This window comes from Lissotriton helveticus, chromosome 1_1 (assembly GCF_964261635.1).
Source record: "Lissotriton helveticus chromosome 1_1, aLisHel1.1, whole genome shotgun sequence".
Taxonomy (NCBI): domain Eukaryota; kingdom Metazoa; phylum Chordata; class Amphibia; order Caudata; family Salamandridae; genus Lissotriton; species Lissotriton helveticus.
Window position 1 is genome coordinate 292,554,237 of NC_136057.1, and position 20,409 is coordinate 292,574,645.

The 20,409-nt window shown below is 43.7% G+C and overlaps 1 protein-coding gene and 1 long non-coding RNA gene across 3 annotated transcripts in view; one reads left to right on the forward strand and one right to left on the reverse strand.

The window, feature by feature from the left end:
* The window catches only part of LOC144797636 (aldo-keto reductase family 1 member B1-like), a 375,986-nt gene that overhangs the window by 92,936 nt on the left and 262,641 nt on the right, over positions 1 to 20,409 (forward strand). For both annotated transcript variants that reach the window (XM_078668370.1, XM_078668448.1), the window contains exons 3-4: positions 14,673 to 14,789; positions 14,962 to 15,039. In XM_078668370.1, coding sequence (XP_078524496.1) covers positions 14,673 to 14,789; positions 14,962 to 15,039 — 195 coding nt within the window. The remainder of the gene's footprint in view (positions 1 to 14,672; positions 14,790 to 14,961; positions 15,040 to 20,409) is intronic.
* The window catches only part of LOC144797832 (uncharacterized), a 49,172-nt gene continuing 33,583 nt past the window's right edge, over positions 4,821 to 20,409 (reverse strand). Inside the window, exon 2 of the long non-coding RNA XR_013603478.1 lies at positions 4,821 to 5,385. This is a non-coding gene — a long non-coding RNA (uncharacterized LOC144797832). The remainder of the gene's footprint in view (positions 5,386 to 20,409) is intronic.

Consider the following 20,409-nt stretch of genomic DNA (forward strand, 5'->3'; position numbering starts at 1 on the left):
CCAATTTTTTTTTTTTACTGTTTTGGGGCAAATTCACAAAGGTATGTTAGATTATGTGAAAGAGTACTACAGGATAACTACTTTACTTAATACCTAAATAAATAGGCCCCAAAATACTGCCACCTCTATATGTGCCAGAATGATGTTCAGTGCAGTTTCCCTCAGAGAAATAATCTGTCTAAATAACACCCTTGTTGAAAACTGCCTGTATTGAAGTACCCTCGACATATAAAGCTGGTTAACATTTATGGCATAAATTAGTAGAATTATGCCCATTAACCCCTGATATTTCAAACCTCAAGTATTTCAAACAGAATAAATCCAATTCAGAGTGCCCGCTGGCAGGCAATATTTACTGCAATAGTTACATGAATGTTGTGTCTGTGCATTTGTGTGTGTCAAGTGAAGTCAATAAATCTTGATTCGGACATAAAATATCCATAAAAGCACAGTTAAAAACTAGCATATAAAAATAAAGTTGCTGCATAATTTGGTAAAGTGAAATTTTGACAGTCAACGGCTGACAGATAAAATCGATAAGGAGACAATCAAATCTAAACGAATAACAGCATGATATCTCAGAGTACAATCAGGTCTAAACATATATAGCAGCGTAATGTTAAAATACGGTCAAATGTAAACAATATAATAAAAAACAAGATGTTCAAGGCAACAGTTTCTACAAAGCATCGACCAACATATAGACTTGATATTCCCAGCAAATAGCAGCAAGATGTTATCAAGTGAGATCAAGTGCTTTTATACAGTACTCATAGAGGCAGGTAAACAAACTGCCGCCTTCACAAAGGAACTTACACTAAATATCAAATCTATCCTCTCCAGATTTAAAATTTCCATGTTGGCTGTTCTCGAATCAACAGTGGTAGATGCCTTAAAAGAGGAATCAGAAATTGTTTAGTGTATAGTTGATAAAAATTGAAAACAAATAAAAAAATTAGCATTGATTGGTTACTCTGATTGCCACAGTGACAGGTCATTTGTTCAAGGTTTTTATTAAAGCCTGTGTGGAAGCACAGTAGATATTTTAAGGTGCCTGCCCTAAGACGAAAGAGCAGGCTTCTCTCCCAGCGGCTTAAGTTCTTTAAAAGATACCTGGATGGCAAATGTGGTAGAGGACAGTTTATGTGTGTTATATCTACCCGCTGTATCCAGGGTATTGTATTAACAACTATAAATGAAATTTGTGTATTTATATTAGTCCTGAGCACACACATATGTATTCATTCGGTTTGTAGGCATGGATAGAGTACTGTTTTCTTTATTTTGGGGACTTTTATATATCGCAAACTAGACCCAATAAATCGGGTATCAGAGCGCTTTACATAGAACCAATTTTATTACACAAGAACACATTCATTTTTCTTAAGCAGGGGGACCTTAAGTGATTTTGACCAGAATCACAGGATGTTGAGCGTCGTAGACGAGATTCGAACCCGGATCCCCAGCTTCGACGTCGACAGCTTTAGCCTTAGAATGTTGTACTTGCCTACCCTACCAATTTAGGCAATAGGCTTCTGCTTATCCTGCAGCACTAACACCTACTCATTTTTGTGTGACATCCTTAAGGTTTTTATGGAGGAAGGCTACCACCTTGGTAATAGCGGTGCCTCAGTGATAAAAACAAGACAATGACCCAGGGCAGTTAACATACTTTATCAGGAAGCACTTCTAGTGAAAGAATGAAAAGAGGTATCCTGTTGGCTGTGATGACAGATCCAAAAATGCCAACTTCGTAGTGAGAGTGGTAGGGCACAGAGAACAACACCACTCTGACTACAGACCTTCCTTCTTGTGAAAGAATGAAAAGAGGTAATTATGTTGTCAACTGTGATGACCGATCCAAAAATTCCAACTTCACAGTGAAAGTTGTAGGACACAGAAGACAACAAAGCTCTGACTACAGACCTTCCTTCTTATCTTCAGACCACAGGTAAAGCTGCCAAGTTTTCCGTTGGCTTATGCTTGATATTTCATGATTGTAGAATTATGTGTGACATTTCTAGGTCATGCTTGTGACACTTTGAGTGACCCTTTACCACAAGTCAAGCTGTAAATTCGACATTGTGAGATACATTTAGGAAAACCTCTTTTCTCTTTTAAAGAGCATTAGAAATCACCTCAAATCAATATTAATTCACAAAATGTGACTAGGCAATGTGACTAACATCCTTCGTTTTACTTATATGCCCACTTGGAAACCTTACAGATTGCATAAATATTAGATTTAGAGTTTGGTCGACACGGTACTCTTTTGTAAATGTGATGGAGTAGCCTGCCTGCCAAACCCTCGATGGGTGGACCAAAAGTATTCTGTGGACAGAGCACCCATTGGCTCCTGGACAGAATATTTCCACTGATGGCCAAACGGAGTAGAGCTGCCAAAGGGAAGACATTACACCATCGTCCCAATTTAGGGTTGACAGAGTATTGTTTTTTTCCCCTTGTGTCAACTGCTAGGGAAACGCTGGTGGTGAGGTAAAAAAAACTCCCACTTTGGGAGTTTGTTATTGATAAACAAAAAAATTGTAGTACTTTGCAATGTCAAGCAATGTTTAAATCTTAGCCATGTTTTCATGATTATAAATCTATTTTTGTATACACGTTATACACCTTTCTGTATTTATTTAAAATGTATTAATGAACTGTAGATTTTGACCAAACTAGATTGCGATACATAACAAACAAATATGATGATAATATATGTCGTATCGCCAATAAATGTTGACAAACAGTGCCCTTATTAAATATAAAAATCAAAATAAAACTACATTTTCTAAATATTCATTTGTTGATATGTTTCTCTACACCTTTTTTGTCAATTCCATGTGAGTTATCTTTGTTAGCAATATCCATTATTGCCAGTCCTTCCCACCCATTTTAAACCAGTCTGGTTCCTAAGTATTGTCCTTTCATACAGTACTTTGGTGAATGGCCATCAAAACCAGCAGCTGCTGTACACTATCGCCCTAATTGCGAGTCTGGTGATGCGGAGACCGCCAAATTCACGGGTGCACCTACAGGGCTCTCCGTTGCCCCTGCGCATGGGGGTGCATGCAGGGGTCACATGCTGAGCCCCCTGTATTTCTGCACCCCAGTTCCTGCACAGGAAGAAACGCACTACATGGGCTCACAATGAGCCTTTTAATTAGCACCGCCACGGGCCGTCCACCTGACTACAAAAATCTTGTAATCTGGCAGCTGGGCGGCAGCGACTCCTGGTGGTGCGGGGGCACAGCAGGAGTGAGCCCCCCGCCCTCGCACCACCAAACGTCAGAGTCGAACCCTAAGGGCTGGATTAGGAGTCTGGCGGTCCTCTGACCGTCAGGCTTGAGGGGACATGGTGGTGACAGTCATCTGACCACCCTATTACAATTAGGATGGTTGGACTTCCATTGCCCTGACGCAGCCATCAGAGAACTGCCATTCTCTAGCACAGATGCGGCGGTGTAGAGACAGTAATATGCTTGGCAGAACCGCCGTGATCCCGCCAAGCATATTACAAGTTTCCTCTCCACCACTGGTTTGGCAGTTCAGCAGCAGGGCAGATCTGGCGCTGCACCACCAAACTCGTAATCAGGCCTTATGTTTTTAGTACATTAAAAGGATCCAGTCTGTTGGTGGTTCCTTTCAATGTACAGAGATGGGCGATGGCAAGCAGAGTAAACTCAACATTGTCACAGTAATGTCACCTGCCATCCCGATGAAGACTACTCTGTTAGCTAAACCTCTAAACTAGGTGCTATGTTTGTTAAAGTCTCATGACCTACTCTCTGTTTCATAGCATTGCCTTTATTACACAAGACTGAGGATAGAAATGACAATGCCAGGGATCTCAGAGTGCAGGCCTTAGGTTGCAGTTGCTTCCTCTGATTGACGTCCATGAGCATATAAACACCATGGATGCAGCCGCTGAACATATAATATATCATCACTCCTGTTTAGTCAATGGCTAGTTAAAAAAACACTTCTTGCCACAAGGTTGAATACTTGTTTCTGTCCCCTTTTGTGCTGACAACAATCATAATGTTTATTAAGTATTTCAGAATAATGTCAATTAGGAGGTCTACATACACTATTTGTATGTCCCATTGTCTTCACTGATAAATTCCACATTGACCTTTATGCTGTTGGCAAGCTTTATTCAGAAAAAACAGACAGGGATTTCTACATCAAATTTTGGCCAAACTTTTCACTATAATAACATTCGGTTGGTTCACCCCATGAAAGCAACTGTAATACATGTTCAATTTATGTGCATACATATGCATATCTTTTTAATTTCTTTGTGACTTGTAGGCAGTTAATTTTCGGTCATAGAATGTTGGCTAGTATGGAAAGCTAAACAGTCCTGTAAGGTGGTCCCTTTCTAGGCACTGTTTTTGTTTTTTATCTGATAAAAGCCAATTTGGCTTTAGAAAGTATATTTTTAAATGAGCTTAAAGCAGCAGGGTTGTTTCAGTGGTGTGTTTCCTCAATGTGCGTTATGTTATTCTTACAATGAGGCTTTCGGAGTTAATTTTCTGGATTGTATAGTCTTGAACACTTTCTGTTCTAAGGTGATAGCGAGTAAAATGGAGATTTTCTTAGCTTTAATGAAATAAAGTCTTGATTTTATTAAAGACACAGAGGCGAGTATTATACCTTTGAAGGAGCCAGGTTCCATGTTCTAGGGCTACTCAGGAACTTCAGGTCGCTGGTTCTTTTTGTCAGCATAAAAGCATGGAGGAAAGAGAAATTGTTAGCCAATCAATTATTTCATTTCCAATTTACCATTACTCCTGAGAATCGCAGGCTCCCAATTAATTTTAGTTACTTAATTACAAAGCCAAGAACAACGTGACATACAGGCACCTCAAAGTGAGGGTGTAGAAATACATTGGAACTAATAAAAGCCAAATCTACGATGAAGTTAAGACGGTGCAACATGCGCAAGATGATCAGTTCGAGAATCAGGATACAAAAGATAACAGAGCAGACATTGAGAGTACCCTTCATTGGAAGTCCGTGGGTATAAAGCATTAATCTGTCCCTACATTACCACTAACGTGACATCCCTTTATAGCATTTCCAAAGGCAAGATCCATTAGGTGTCTGCATGTGTAGTCTTCCTAAAAAGTCTCTTCACATCAGATGGGTCAAGTGGCGGAAAGCTACAGAGGTCATTCTAAGAGGCTCTCTCTCTCAAGGCAAGGCAGAAGTCCCCAGACACTTTCCCTAACTTCGATACTTTAATACCACAGGTAGCATCCCAAGATACATTGCAGCATCACATCATCCAGCAAAGCAAACTCCTCATAGGTGATTTTCCATTAGGCAGTGATGTTCCCAGGCCTTGGCGAGATGACCTTGATTTCCAGGCTTGCCCTGATGAGAAAGTACAACAGTTCTCCATTATCAGTAACAACGCTCAATGTATTCTCTTCTACCTAAGCATAGCTCCTAAAACAAAGACATTATTTAGCTAACAAGGATGAAATTTCCACCTACGTACACCTAAAATTCAACTAATAAATCTAATGCAAGAGCTTCCACGGAAAATGCATTTCAGGCCTACAGACATCGGTCAACATAAGAGAATAGCACACAGGCTCACAAAATTACATATAATATGAACACTTTTACTGAGCACTTCTAAATTAATACTTTACATAAGCACATCAAATATGTGAAAAAATTGTCAACAGCATGTACACATTCTGCATGTTAATGTTTGAAACGAAACACATCTAGTTTCAACGTTAATTTCTTCAGGTTACCGTGAAAATATCCCTATCATGTCACCTTTCACGTTATTACAGTTCACATTCTAAAACCACATTGTAATACAAAAAATGAATATATACGGGTGCAGACTACCAATGATTATAATGCACTCCTGCACATGAAAGAACAAAAATTGTGCGACATCACCTTCTTTTGTTTTCTTGCTTTAGTTAAATACCAGCCAAGAAAAAACTACATTACACATGGTACCTATAAAGAAACAACGAACAAATGAGATCGCTATGGCACCAACCACTCAGGCAATAGCAATAATATACTCATCTTAACTGAGAGAGCAGCAAGTTCTCTTTTCTTGTGGGAGCAGATTAAGAAGTTGATAGCAAAGGAAACAAAACAATAACAATCGGGAAAACCTAAAGAAAAGTGAAAATGTTTCTGGCAAAATCCATCCTGAAACTACTGCGATGGCGCTCTGTAGCTGTAGTCAGACAAGGAGAGAAAATACTTTGTGTCTTTATGCCTTTGTAAGTAAGAACGTCTGGTTTGCATTTCCGGTAGGCATGGAAAAAAGAGGGGAAGTTAACAATGAGACAGGAGGGATAACACTTGTCTAAGTGTATTTAATAAAATCAAAGATTTTCTTTCACTAAAGCTCGTAGAATCTCAATTTTATTACAAAACCGGAGGCTCCTATTGTGCTTGGTTAAAGCATAGCAAACATAGAATTAGCCATGTGAGGAATGGGATTACTATAGGACATTCTAAATGTAGAAACATTAGACCAATCAGCATATTTGAGAATGCTGTCCAAACTTGCCCCAGACCAAAATGCTTTAAAAGACATAGCACCTCTAGTAGAAAGTGCCCCAAAAACTGAAGTGCTGATGCCTTCTAAACCCATTACCTATATGAACCAACGCGCTAGGTTATAGGCAGAAACTGGTGTGTTAGGGGGCCTAAAAGATATGAGGAGTTGGGATGGGAGGAGATTCTCAAATCTTTGGTCTTTGCAATATATTCTCTTAATCAATTACCCACACAAAGTTAAGGCTTAAGAGGAAAATACGGATAAAAAACAGATGCCACATTTGTTTAGTTCTTCTGTGAGCCTGAAAACATACCCCAGATGGGGCACACTGAACAGAAAAGCTGTCCAGAGCTTTAATTTTAAAAAGACGTTTCAACGAGACCTGTCAGTTTTGCAGAAAGGAATTTGAGAGAGAGGAATTTTCATACCAACTGAAAAACAAATTGAGAATCACATTAACATCTCACATGTGATTATATTTTGGAAAAGGGATTAGAAAATACTACTCTCTTTAATATTAAGGAGTGTTCTCCCACAGATGTACCATCTACTCTAAGATGTTCTGCTGAGATTGCTGATCTACATGGGTTAATAGTCCTGTATGCTTTCCCTTGAAAAGCAAGAGACCCTAGAACATTAGTATACGAATTACATCAGATTAAAAGGGATCCGCACTCTTATCCAAACAACAAATATTCCAGGCCATCCAGGTTGACATGCATTATTTAGTTGCTCCATAAGCCCAGGCTTTTTGGTGTGAGCTGAGCAGCCTCTGACAAAACCACCCATGCTATCACAATGAGGGAGTAAGTATCATTTCATGACTCTGACATTGTGGATTGAGGAGTAACCCGGGAAAAAATGGCATTAGAACCGGAAGATCTATTGACAATTCTAGTACTGTAGGGTTGACCCTGCCAGAAGGGAGTTACCAGGAGCAACGTAGCTGTCTGACACCTTAATTGGGAATACATTTGAGAGATCATGCTAAAAGGGGGAAAGGCATTATTCAAATAAAGCAACCAGTCCTGAAGTAAAGCATATGTTGCTAAAGCTGTGGATCTGGTCTCCAACTATAAAATGAATGAGGCTGTGCATTTAGACAGGAAGCAAACACATCTGTTTCAAAAGGACGGAATATTGAAAAAGATTTTCTGAAAATCAAGTCACCAGTCTCTTGCATCTTGAAGATGCCTGCAGCACCTATCACAGCTGTACTGTAATTCCCTGGCTCCCATTCTACCTGCACCGAAAATTTGTTTCAGGGACAGAATTCACAGAAAAGTTTGACCCATTCTGCTAAGGGTTTTGATTTTGTTCCTCCTAGATGATTTACCCACTTTACTTCTGAAAGATTGCCTATTCAAGGTAGCATGGAACAACTGATCTTGTTTTATGCAAAAGTCTTGATTGCAAAGGACCAAGCATGCATTTTTAAATAATTGTTGGGCAACATTGTCTCCTCTACTGACCATGCCCTGCCAGTCGAGTACTGACCACATCTTGTGCCCCAACCAATCCAACTTGCATCGAATTCTAAGACAAAACCTGAGGCTGAAGAAAAAAATGTCTAACCACCATTGAACTTCTGATCTAAATTCAGGATCTAATTGAACTACATAGCAATAAAGGAGGCCTTTTCGTAGATCGCAAAACTTTAACCTTTGCAAGGTCTGTAATGAAGAGGACCTAAAAATTTGGCTGTATAGAGGAGACTAGTAAGCTTACTATCTGCAGCAAAATCATAAGTGTTAGAGAAGGTAGAGAGAGAACATGAGAAATCTTCTTTTTGGTAAAAAAAGACCTTCTCTTCTGGAAGCTGAAGTACTGACTTTTCTGAGTTCATTCATAACTCCTAAAACTGCATTTGTCTGGAAGGTTGAAGTGCAGACTTCTTTTTGTTTATAAAGAAGCTAGAATCTATAGGAGGTTTAAGTAATTTGATAGATGAGATATTAGCATGTCCTTGATCTGCCCTAAAAGAAGAACATTTTTAAATAAGTTATTAGTCTGACCTCTTGAGATCTCATGTGGGTAATCATTTGTTTCATTACCTTGCTGCAAAAAGGTTATGAACGATGCTAAAGAGAGACTGAATGGTAAGCTTCTTAATCAGTAAAACAATCCCCCCCACTGGAATCGAAGATACCTCCTAACCATCTGATGGACTGGAATCGCTAGATATGAATCCTGCATCCAAATGGACCATTTAAGCATTTTGTGGTATCAAATACCTGAGATGCAGGATACTCTCCATTTTGAAATGGTGATAACCTACATGATTGTACAAAATGTTCATGTTTATTACTCGGTGGAACTTTTCGTTCTTCTTCCGGACTAAAATTATTGTACTTAAAAAATCTGATGGATCATCCGTTGTTTTCTCTATGGCCTATTTTTGAAGTCGAGAAAGTACCTCTTGAGTTACTAATACCTTTTGCTAGTTGGAGAAGGAAAGAGCATGAAAAATTGAATTCTGAATCAGAGCAGAATACAGATCTATGCAATGTCCTTGAATGGTCTATAGAACTCAAGGATCCAGGGTTATTGTTTGCAATACATGTACAAACCGCTTTAAACAACCTCCTACCGGAAGAAGGCCAGAAATTAAAGGTTCTACTTGTAATTTGGACTCCTCTATTTATGCAAACGCTCGTTATGAAACCTCTGGATCTGTGGGGCTAGAATTCCACCTTGAATTCTTGTTGAAATTTGAAAGAGACTCTTGTCTGGTTAGAACCATTTCTTGAGATATAGTGGCTGGCAAAATGGTTCCTACCTTTATAAAGTTTTCACTAAAAAGGAGACCATCTGCTTGCTTTCCTGCCTCTATAGTTTTTGCATATTCTTGGGATATCACTCAGTTGGTATTTCCTAAAAGACAAATAGCATTCTGTGCCAAATTGGGTAAAATTTAGAGATCCACTTGTATACCCTAAATATTTGCTTCTTTCCCAAGGTCCAACATTCTAGTTAGGGGATCTAACTAGAATCGAGCAGAAGTTTTTGCAGATGTCAGAGAAATATTTTAAACCCCTTTTGCAGAGGGAAGACCTTTCTGGACCCTTGGTCCCTTTACCTACAGGGCTGCCTGACACGACACCCGCAGACAGCAAGCGAAAGCATGCACATGACCCTCGGATCAACCTTCAAGCTTTTGATAGACTCAACAGAGTCTTCAACCGCCGTGCTCAACCCTTAGGGTTTGAGCCCCTACCATTCCCGAACTCAGAGCCACAGGGGGTATCTGACAAATAGAACAGTCCTCCCTGATCCACTTTGAGGGGATGATTCCACCACAGCATCTGATGAGGCTAATGAGCCAGACAGGCGCTGGTGCCCTTCTGCTGCCTTACACATGCCCGACGGCGATTCCACCCTGGGAAAGGGTACACCATCCACAGGGTCGGACATGCTGGACCTTGGAGGCCTCATGCACCCCCGCTCGCAGAGTGGCCCCTGGTACGAAAGTGACCTCTTACATAACAGGGTGACTCTGAAACCCCTGCAGAAAGACATATGCAACAGCCTTCGAGTGGAATGCCCCCATCCGTCCCTGGAAGGCAAAGTGGTGCTAACTCCCAAGATTGAAGCATGGATGGCCACTTTCCGGGCCAAATAGATACAGGACCCAAAGAAACGGGTAGAGCACTCCTTCCTCTCCTGTCAAGATAAACTCCGCGACCTCTCTGGTCTCCTTTCCAAAATCCTGGACATGGCCGAAAATGCCAAAGTGTCTTGCTCCCTAATCACCCCGGAAGCGCTATCAGGTTGGGCCCAGCAGGCCATTATCTTTCCTAGGGAATGCCAACTACACCACCTCCACTGAGTGGCACAGGTCTCTGCTGATTAAGATAGACCTGAAACTGGGAGACTTGGCAAAGTCAGAGGCATGCCCCATTGCCCAGGGGGGACTTTTTGGGTTTCCCTTTATATGGGAGTTAGGGAAATCTGTAGCCACATTCAACTCCCTCGATATAGTTCAAGCCTCCTATAAAGCACAATTTTACACCCTGGGTTTTCAACAGGGCTGGTTGTGGCAGGGGGTGCTTGGCCGGGCAATCCCAGTCTCATGCTCCCTTCAGAGGGCATATTGCCAAACAATGGCTGTGGCAGGGCCCTGCCAGCTGCGGAAGCTTCTACCCCACCAGAGGCTACACCTGCCATTGAGGATCCAGAGGGACATTCAGGGGTGGCGGCAGCCACAACTCCTCTCAAGGGGAGAGGATGCCGTCTCACGGCTAGAGCAGCTGACTTTGGAGATGGGAAACCAAGGTTCGAGCCTCAGTGTCGACTCCATATCCTGTGATTATGGGCAAATCCCTTAGGGGCACATACATCAACCAAAACACCATCCGCAAACGGGCCGATTCGCAGAATCGGCCCCTGTGCGACCGGTATTTTGGCATTTGGGATGCATCACCCAAATGCAAATTAACAAAATAGTTAATTGCAAAATTTTGCGATGACCTAAATTGCGAATGCATTTAGGGAATAGCAAATTGTGATTCCCCATTTTGGGATGCAACAAGCCTTTCCTAAATGAGACTTCACATTTAGGAAACGTTAATTAACATCAACTGCAAGTTGATTGTAATTTGCAAAAACTTTAGGAAATGCACAAAAGTGCATTTTTCAAGGTGCCATGTGGCGCACATGCATGCCCTTGAGGCATGTGTGTGCGCCACATGTGCACACATGCCAATTTCAGGGGTGCATCTGGGTGGCCTTTTGGCACCCATGCGCCCTTGAAATTGCATGTGCAATTTGCGAGTACCTATTTGGTACTCCCAAATTGTGCATGCAATTCCCATTCATTCCTATGGGCCACCAGGCCCATAGGAATGAATGGGACGCTATTCCTTAATTGCGAATCGTAATTGTCTATTCGCATTTCAGGAATATGTAGGAATCTCTAAAATATTAGCAAAACCTACATGCATAGGTAATTGCGATCCATAATCTCGATTCCTTAATAATCGCAATTAAGAATCGCAATTGCCTACCCTGATGCATGTGCCCCTTAATCGCCCCGTGCCTACCAAAAAAATTAATGTGTCCTTGTGTAACATAACTGGCGCTCATGTAAAGCACTCCAATACCTTTGGGTCGAGTTTGCGCTATATAAAGCAGCAAAAAAATAATAATAATGTGACTGTATACCAATTCTCGTAAGTAAGGTTGTGGGGCAAACTGATGAATTTTGCTCACAATTGGGGGACAAATACATCATACTACGGGATTTCTAAACAGAATTCTACAGATCCCAGAGCCAACCTTCCCCCTCCTCTCCTCTTTTCCTTCTCAGAATCAGACACCCCCCTAGTGCATACGGTAGTCCTCAGATCTGCTCTGAAAAGGGGCTATACCCTCACACCACTGGATTCCTCAACAGCCTCTTCCTAATGGAGAAGATGAATAGGGCCAATGTACTATCATCAACCTCAGTTCGTTTAATGAATGGCTGGTCTTTAGCCACTTCAAAATGGAAGGTATACACCTCCTACAGGACCTTTTAAGACCCAAGGACTGGGTGGCGCACCAAGACCTAAAGGATGCATACCTTACAATCCCAGACCACCCACCACATTGCCATTTTCTGCAGTTAAAGTGGAAACTCCAAACTTTCAAGTTTACCAGTCTTCCCTCTGGGTGGTCCTTGGCACTGTGGTGTTTTACGAAGGATATGAAGCCGTATGTGGAACACCTCGGGCCAGGGGCATGCACCTCATAGTGTACATAGACAACATTCTGCTCATGTACCAATGCTCAAGGAAGCTGTCAGACCAATTGCAGATATCTTGGAATCATTGGGTTTCCTCATCAATGGTAACAAGTCCATATTGTCGCTGACTCAATCCAGTGTCTTCCTGGGGTTCGTGCTGGACTCCATCAGGGTCACCTTGAGTCTCAGAAACTAACCAAGATCAAACACGAATTGCGCGGAAAAGTAGATGCAAATTGTGCAGTATGGTGGAAAACTGTCCTCCTCCCTCAGGCACATCGCACGAATAGTAGATCTCTTATCGTCCTCCTTACAGGCCATCTTCCCGGGACCCCTGCATCGGGTCCTAGTGCGTCTGAAAGCCTTTCATCTTTGACAAGAACTCACCTAATCTCAGACAGTCCCCTTACTAGATGAAGTCAGAGAGGAGATGAGGTGGTGGATTGCCCACATGGACACCTGGAATGAGTAGGCCATCACCGGCACCCAACGGGATCTGAATATCGATCCGATGCCAGCGGTACATGCTGGGGGCGCAATATGGGAAATTCTCCACTGGAAGAAAATGGTCTTCTGCAGAACAATCCCTTCATATCAACTGCCTCAAACTGATGGCAGGCTTCTTCACGCTGAAGTGCAAAGCCAAGGGCAAGATTCAATGCTGCATCCTTCTGAAGATGGACAATGTGGCAGCAGTCCATTATATCAACCACCTGGGAGGTACGAGACCCTGAGCACTCTCTGACCTGGCTCAGAGCTTCACAAGGGCAAAGATGTATTGCCTTGAAGAAAAGAAAAAAAAGATAGCTTTCCGTGCTCTCCATGCCACTGGAGTCAAGCTATCCTGCCTGATGAGGGCTAAAAGGCAAAAATGGTCCTAGGATGCTTGTTTCAAGTCCAGGGAGGACCTGGCCTGGCAGTACTGACTGGACTGTTCCCATTGGGGGCAGGATGAACACTGATTTGCATATGGCTGGGTCCAAACTTGGAATGGCATGGTGAGCAAAAAAACCAATGGATTTAGGCCCTGATCTCTGTACTGGGGTGAATGTATAACATTGTTCTGCATTCTGTCCATCAATTGTTCATTTTGCATTTGGCACTATGCCCAGACGTGGGTACCGTGCTCTCCATGCCACTGGAGTCAAGCTATCCTGGCTGATTAGGGCTGAAAGCCCAAAACCAGTCCTAGGTTGCTTGTGTCCAGTTCAGGGAGGACTTGTCCTGGCAGTTCGGGTTGGACTGTTCCCATTGGGCGCAGGGTCAAGACTGATTTGAATATGGCTGGGTCTAAACTGCAATGGCATGGTGAGCAAAACAACTATGGATTTAGGCCCGGATCTCTGTACTGGGGTGAATGTATGACGTTATTCTGCATTCTGTCCATCAATTGTTCTTTTTGCATTTGTCACCCCGAGTGGACAGGTATGCCCAGACGTGGGTCCTGTGCTCTCCATGCCACTGGAGTCAAGGTATTCTGGCTGATGAGGCCTTAATGCCCCAAACGGGTCCTAGGATGCTTGTTTCCACGCCAGGGACGACTTGGCCTGGCAGTTCGGGCTGGACTGTTCCCATTGGGCACAGGGTCAAGACTGATTTGCATATGGCTGGGTCCAACCTGGAATGGCATGGTGAGCAAAATAACGATGGATTTAGGCCCAGATCTCTGTACTGGGGTGAATGTATGACATTGTTCTACGTTCTGTCCATCAATTGTTCTTTTTGCAGATATCACTTTAGTACATTAGTACTACCGATGACCAAATACCGATTTGCAAAAAATAGCTATTTATTAATTGCTATTACTAATGTTAGTACATCTAGATCCCTTATCCCGTGTTTGTAGCGGAAAAAACTTGATCTGTCTAGTATATTCGCCGTATATTCGCCGTCTGAAGGCACGTAAACAGAATACGTATAAAGTGAATCACTACTTGCGGTGCACATTGTGCATCTTTACGGCACTGATGCTGCTTTTGTTGCTTGCAGAAGATGCCCTGTAGAGTGCACTGTTAACTGAAGTCTTATAAGGAACTGGCTGCTTCCTTTTGGGATTTGCAGCATCAAACCTATTGAGGAGGAATAGAAAAGGATAGTTTATTCGTGCTTCTTCTGTCCATAAAATTGATCACCACTTCAATGCTATATGAGGTGCCCCTCTGCTGCACTTGGACCCCAAACTGAAACATCCAGCCAGCCCATTGAAAGCATACCAGATGGAAATACATTGCTATGTTTTGTTGAATTGTGTAGTGCACTATTCACCTCTGAGGGTATCCATGCACAATGGGTTAGCACTGTTCTGAATAAATGTGTCTTTTCCTAACCTTGCAGAGACCAGGACTGGACACTTGTACCTTATTCTTCCAGTAACCCAACTATGTTCTCTTGTAGCTGTGGTGCACTTTTCATGAGAAGAAGATGGTGAAGGTTGGATGTCAGAAAACTCTGGATTCGCTGAAGCTGGACTATCTTGATATGTACCTGATCCACTGGCCGATGGGATTCAAGGTGCATTTTTATGTCAATGTCACTCTATATTACATAAGTGTAAACATGACGAAGCTTTCCTAAATGCACTAGGTTCCTGTTATGCTTGGATGTGGTCACCATTCAGGCTTTTGTCTATAGAAAAAATGCAAAAAAAGTTTCTTGTGCGAAATATTTTATTTTCCTTTGGCAGGCTGGTGACAAGCTGATCCCACTTGATGAAAATGGGCATGCAATTAGGAGCAACACTAACATTCTGGAGACTTGGGAGGTAGGATTGGGGAGGCTGTGCTGCACCAGGAGTACTACCATCAGGGATGGATGAATTGTGGATGTCTATAGTGACCCATAGTGAGACTGATTCTTTTGACGTTGTTCGTGACCTCTGTTTCACATGTCTACTTACGAATATGTTTAGGTTATGACCTCTACCTATGTTTGGTGTTACAACAGAACGCACACTTTGGTGATGATGTCACTTTAAGACATCTGAGAAAGTGTGGATTCCCAAAAAGTTTTGTTTGGGATTATTTCGAATGAACAATCATTTTTGCCACATTTAATAATCAATAGATAGCACTCACTAGTGAGGTCTTAATTACCTCTTGCAAATCGCTAGCAGTTTGGTTCTCAACCAACTATGATGGTCAGTTCACAATTGCATTCTTTGACATAATGGTGATTCTCTTTTTATTCTGAAATTGCATGTTCAAATCTGTGCTCCAAGTAGATTCCGCTCTCGTGCAGTATGCAATTGTATTTTTTTTTCTTGTGTGGTGTTCGGTTTTGTTCTTTCTCTGGTCGAGGAGGTCTGCAAGATAATAGATCTGGTGTAGTGTGGCTTCTGGGCTACAGCAGATATTTTGGGGTGGGGAAATTGTAGGTGTTAATACTGGGAGTATTTGTAAATACTTTGTGCTATGTATAGTTGTGTATCTTTTGCGCTAATGGGATCGTGGGATTATATGTTGCCTGTGGACTCTTGGGGCCCGATGTAGGTGGCCATTACCGGAATTCGGCCGTTGCCGACTGGTAAATGGGTCATTGAGATGTAGGGGACCTTTTTTACAGAATTGGTAAATTTACCGAATCGGTAAATTTACCGATTCTGTAAAATACCGAATCGGTAATTTTACCGATTCGGTTAATCTCACATGTAGGTCGCACTGCAAACAGTGCCACAGGCCTTTAGGAGTCGGTATTTTACCACCCAATCCAATTGGGTGGTAAAATACCGAATCCAGGTGTGCATGCACATCTGTGCATGCTCACCTGTACAATGTGACACACAGACATGCCCTTAGGGCATGTATGTGTGCCACATGGCACACATGCCTGTAATTGGGGTGCCAGAGGGTGTCAAAGTGACACCCCCTGCACCCTTGCAAAATTCGGTATTTACCGATTTGGTCAATACCGATTCGGTAATGCCCATTGATTCCTATGGGCTTCAATGCCCATAGGAATCAATGGGCATTACCGATTCGGTATTTACCGAATCGGTAAATACCGATTCCTTCCGATTCGGTAATTATAAAAATAAAATTACCTACATCTGCCCTCCTCTTTTTTACCACTTCTTAAATACACAAATATAGGGTCTCACTTGGAGGAGGAGCGACGTGAGAAACTGCAGCTGAGCTGGGCTGGGCTAGAGAGCGGAGCGGAGCAGCGCGTTCATCCGAACCCGAACCTGAAGCCATAGCCATAGCTGTAGCCGTAGCTGTAGCCGTAGTCGTGGCCGCAGTGGCAGCAGTCCCGCAGCGCCGAGGGGCAGAGAAGGCAGCAGCAGGAAAAACGGCAGTGGGAGAGGCGGCTGTAAGCGGCGTGCATCGGGGGCCGAGCACAGGGGCCGCTCCTGCATTATCAGCACCTGCATACCCCACGCTTGTGGCAGCCGTCTCAGCTGCATCGACTACAGCAGCGGTAAGCGGTGAACACCTGTGTTGAGCGCAGGGGGGACTTTCCTGCGCACCCTGTGATAGCGTCTAGCATCTTCACTGCACCTTTACTGCACTGGACTGGCACCAGCGTGGTACAATAGCGGCTGCAACAACGGTCGCTTGGTGGGTTTGGTGCTGGTGCCCAGAGCCTGAAAACATGGAGGAGCATGACGAGGAGTGCAGCATTTGACTACTGTTAGCGAGGGAGAAGGTGACAAGGAGGCAAGCGGCGTCCCTACTGTGTGGGTTTTTTTTTTTTTTTTTTTTTTTCAAGGCGAGTGCAGTTAAGCAAGGTGAGTCAGCCCGTCTCACTGCCTTCCCACAGCCTCCCCCATTTCGCCACACCATCCATGCCACAGCAGCCCTCGTTGACATCCCCGCCCTCAACACGGAAGCACAGCAGCAGTAGCATATTCTCCCTGATTGCGCTACCCACCTCCCCCCTTGACTGCAGAGAAACGCTAAAGAAGGAGGAGGGGGAGTAGTGATCAAGGGGCTGTAAAGGACTGTGGGCAGCAAGGAGAGCTGGAACAAGCTGCAACAAGGGTCACTAGGGTCACTAACAACAGCTTTTCCTCGACCCAACTAAGCCTCCAACGACCTAATTAATTTAGCACGCATCCTGCACCAGTCCTTCTACTACTTTCCAAGTCTGATTTCTGATTCTGGGTCTTCTATAGAGCCTGCTGTTCGCTCTGTGCAGTCGGAGCTGTTGCCCTGAGGGGAGGTGTTGAGCCGCCCTGCCACCCTGCCACCCTACCATTCTGCCATATCGCCGCTTCTGCTGCCGCTTCTGTAGACCCGGTTGCCAGACGAGGGTCGGAGTGCCGCTGAATTGTCCGGGCGGAGGGAGCATAGGCGGCAGTTTAGCGGAGAAGCCCCGTGTGGTGTGACACCGCACCACAATTGTGCAGCAGAGGGCGCCAGACGCAATGAGCCACAAACGACGAGCAGTTACGAGGAGAAGGAGGAAAGAGGGGAGGGGCGAGAAAAGCTCCGTGAGAAAACCCCCGGGGGTCTGCAGCTTGCAGCCTGCGGTGGTTCAAAGACCCGGTTTTGCGAACCGTAGAAAACTTGGGGCCTTGGGAAGGATGACAAGAAAAAGAGAAGAAAAAAGCAGCCAGCAATCTGAAAACGGCCATACAAAGTCACCAGACCTGTGTAAGGCTGCACCGAGAAGCTTGAGGAGCGCAAAGCCCGCAGCTCAGGACAAGAAGTCCTTTTTAAAATCGCCAACAAGAGGACTCATCACACAATTCTTGGCAAAACCTACGCCCAACCCAGAGAGCACACCACAGAAGGCAGCGCAACAACGACTTAAGAGCAGTGAGGAGTTGGGCAACAGCCCAGGGAGCCAGCTCCTTCTAACCCTGCCAAATACTCAAATACAAAGCGCAATCACAGGGGGCTCAAGCCCAGAAAGAAGACGCTCTCGTTCCTGCTCAGGGTTGGGACATCCATCTGGAACAAAAATCAGACACACAAGCGACTCTGTAAGCGTCTGCATTGCACGTGACAGTAGAAAGACAGATCAAGTTACAACAGCCCTAATACACTGTCAGGGTCAATCAACGGTGAATTCTCCGGAGTTGGGGGAATCACCAAGAATCAGAGACTCTGGTCTAACAAACATAGGAGTGTCAGAGCAGTCCCAAAATGTGGGATATCTATCCCCAATATTCCTTCAAAACCTGGAATCTAAGATACAAAGAACATTAGCTCTGACCCCAACCTGCTATAGAAGCTGCCATGAGAACCGAGGCACACCTTCTTCTTCGCCATGCTCCCAAAGTCAACAGTTACAGGAGAGTAGCGTCACTCTTGAACAAGGAGCATCCCCTGCTGGAGAAACAGTGCAAAATATGGCCAGATCTCTGCTCTGGCAATCAAAGAAAATGGAGCTACAAATTTATCTCTTAGCAACCATCGCGCAACGCCTAGCGGAGCTGTACAACAAGGCGAACATACTGGAGCAAAAGCCTAATTGATATCCAGACCAATTGTAGAGGCACTTGCACGTGTGCAGCCCTCATGGACACATAGGCATCACTGCCAGAAATTCTTAAAGGTATGGTAGAAGCACTAAAAACGCAATCAGAATCTCCAAGCAATAAGTACAGCACTAGTCCTGCTCTAATTTTAGAAAACCAGTCAGGTATAGCAGGCAGAGGCATCCCTGTGGATTCAACAACAATCTCCGAGGCACAAGACGTTCCGACACTAAACAAATCCTTTAGTGGACCTTCCAGCTGCCACTCCAACAGCAGTAATCTGTCCCCGGGAAAGCTTCCAGAAGACAAAAATGTTAACCAGACAAGGATGGAGAACCAGTTGTCAAGGAGGGCCAAGAAAAAGCTAAGGAAACAGGAAAAAAAAGCTAAAACAGCAAAAAAACGAGCCATTTTTTTACCAACCCACTTTCAAACATCACAAGGTACCACAGAGACAAGAGGTCTCTTCCCGATCTTTATAAAAAATGAATCTGCAAAGAATCCAACAGGCACAGTTCCACCTTCCCCGGGGAAGGCAGAAGAGAGGGATAGATCCAAACAGTCAAACCCTCACTCAAAGGACACTGAAAGCCCAACAAGCACGGTAATTAGAGTCCTATCATCCCCAGACAGGAACAACAAAAAGAGAGAGCAAAGAAGTTCTGAGAACGCACGAAAGGTCTTAGCTTCTGGGCCTGAGACTTGTATCAATAAGGGACACCTTGCCCCAAGTGGGCAGAAAAGGTGCAAACAATCAGAACAGCCGACCCAAAGTTTGGTACAGCAGCAGGCCTTAGGCCAATGGTCCCTAGGCACTAGTCACAGTGCAAGCAACAGTGAAGGAGAACCATATGCCCAGAGCTATACAAATCAATGTAGTAAACTAACGCACGAGGTGATCCTAACCCCTAGATACCAAATCAAAGGCAAGCATGACATTCTAAACAGGGGCAATATACTCAGACTCTTCAAGCACATTCCGTCTCTCATGGAAATACAATCAAAAGACCTAGTTTGGGTTAAATTCATAAGTTTAACCAGCGATTCTCATGGTGAATCAACCTCAATCGGACTAAGCCGATACGCCCAAGTGGGGCTCACAATGGAGGAAACAGCAAAAATGGCTGACTGGGGGATTGATATAGCATTCCCCATTCCGGAGAAATACCCACATGTATTAGCAGAAAATTCGCCAACAAAGGAGATTTTTTCGGTATTAAAGGGGACGGCAGTCAAACAATCAGGGATAAGCGTGGCAAGAGAACAGAGTCTCCTCAATGCTTATAAGATAATAAGCTCAGCAGAGCAAAGGGCAGTGCTCCACATAGTTCCAAATTACTCTGCAAGTCAAAACATGCCGAGGGGTCCGGAAGACGTGAGTCCGCGACGGCAAACCCAACAGTATTAAGGGTCAAGGCAATTTGAATAAGAATCGAAAAGGGGGGAATAACACGCGCCTGTCAAGTGTATCATGGAACGTCGCAGGGCTAAAAAGAATGCTCAATTGCAAGGCAGCATGCTCATACCTACGAGAAAACGACATACTTTGTCTACAAGAGACTTGGGCCACTGAACCTCTAATTTTCTCAGGTTTCTATGAAGTTCACACTGCTGCAATAAAAAGTAATATTTTTGGGAGAGCAGCATGAGGGCTTTCAATTTACATCAATCATAACCGCAAATTAGAGGTAAACTTAATAGAAACTA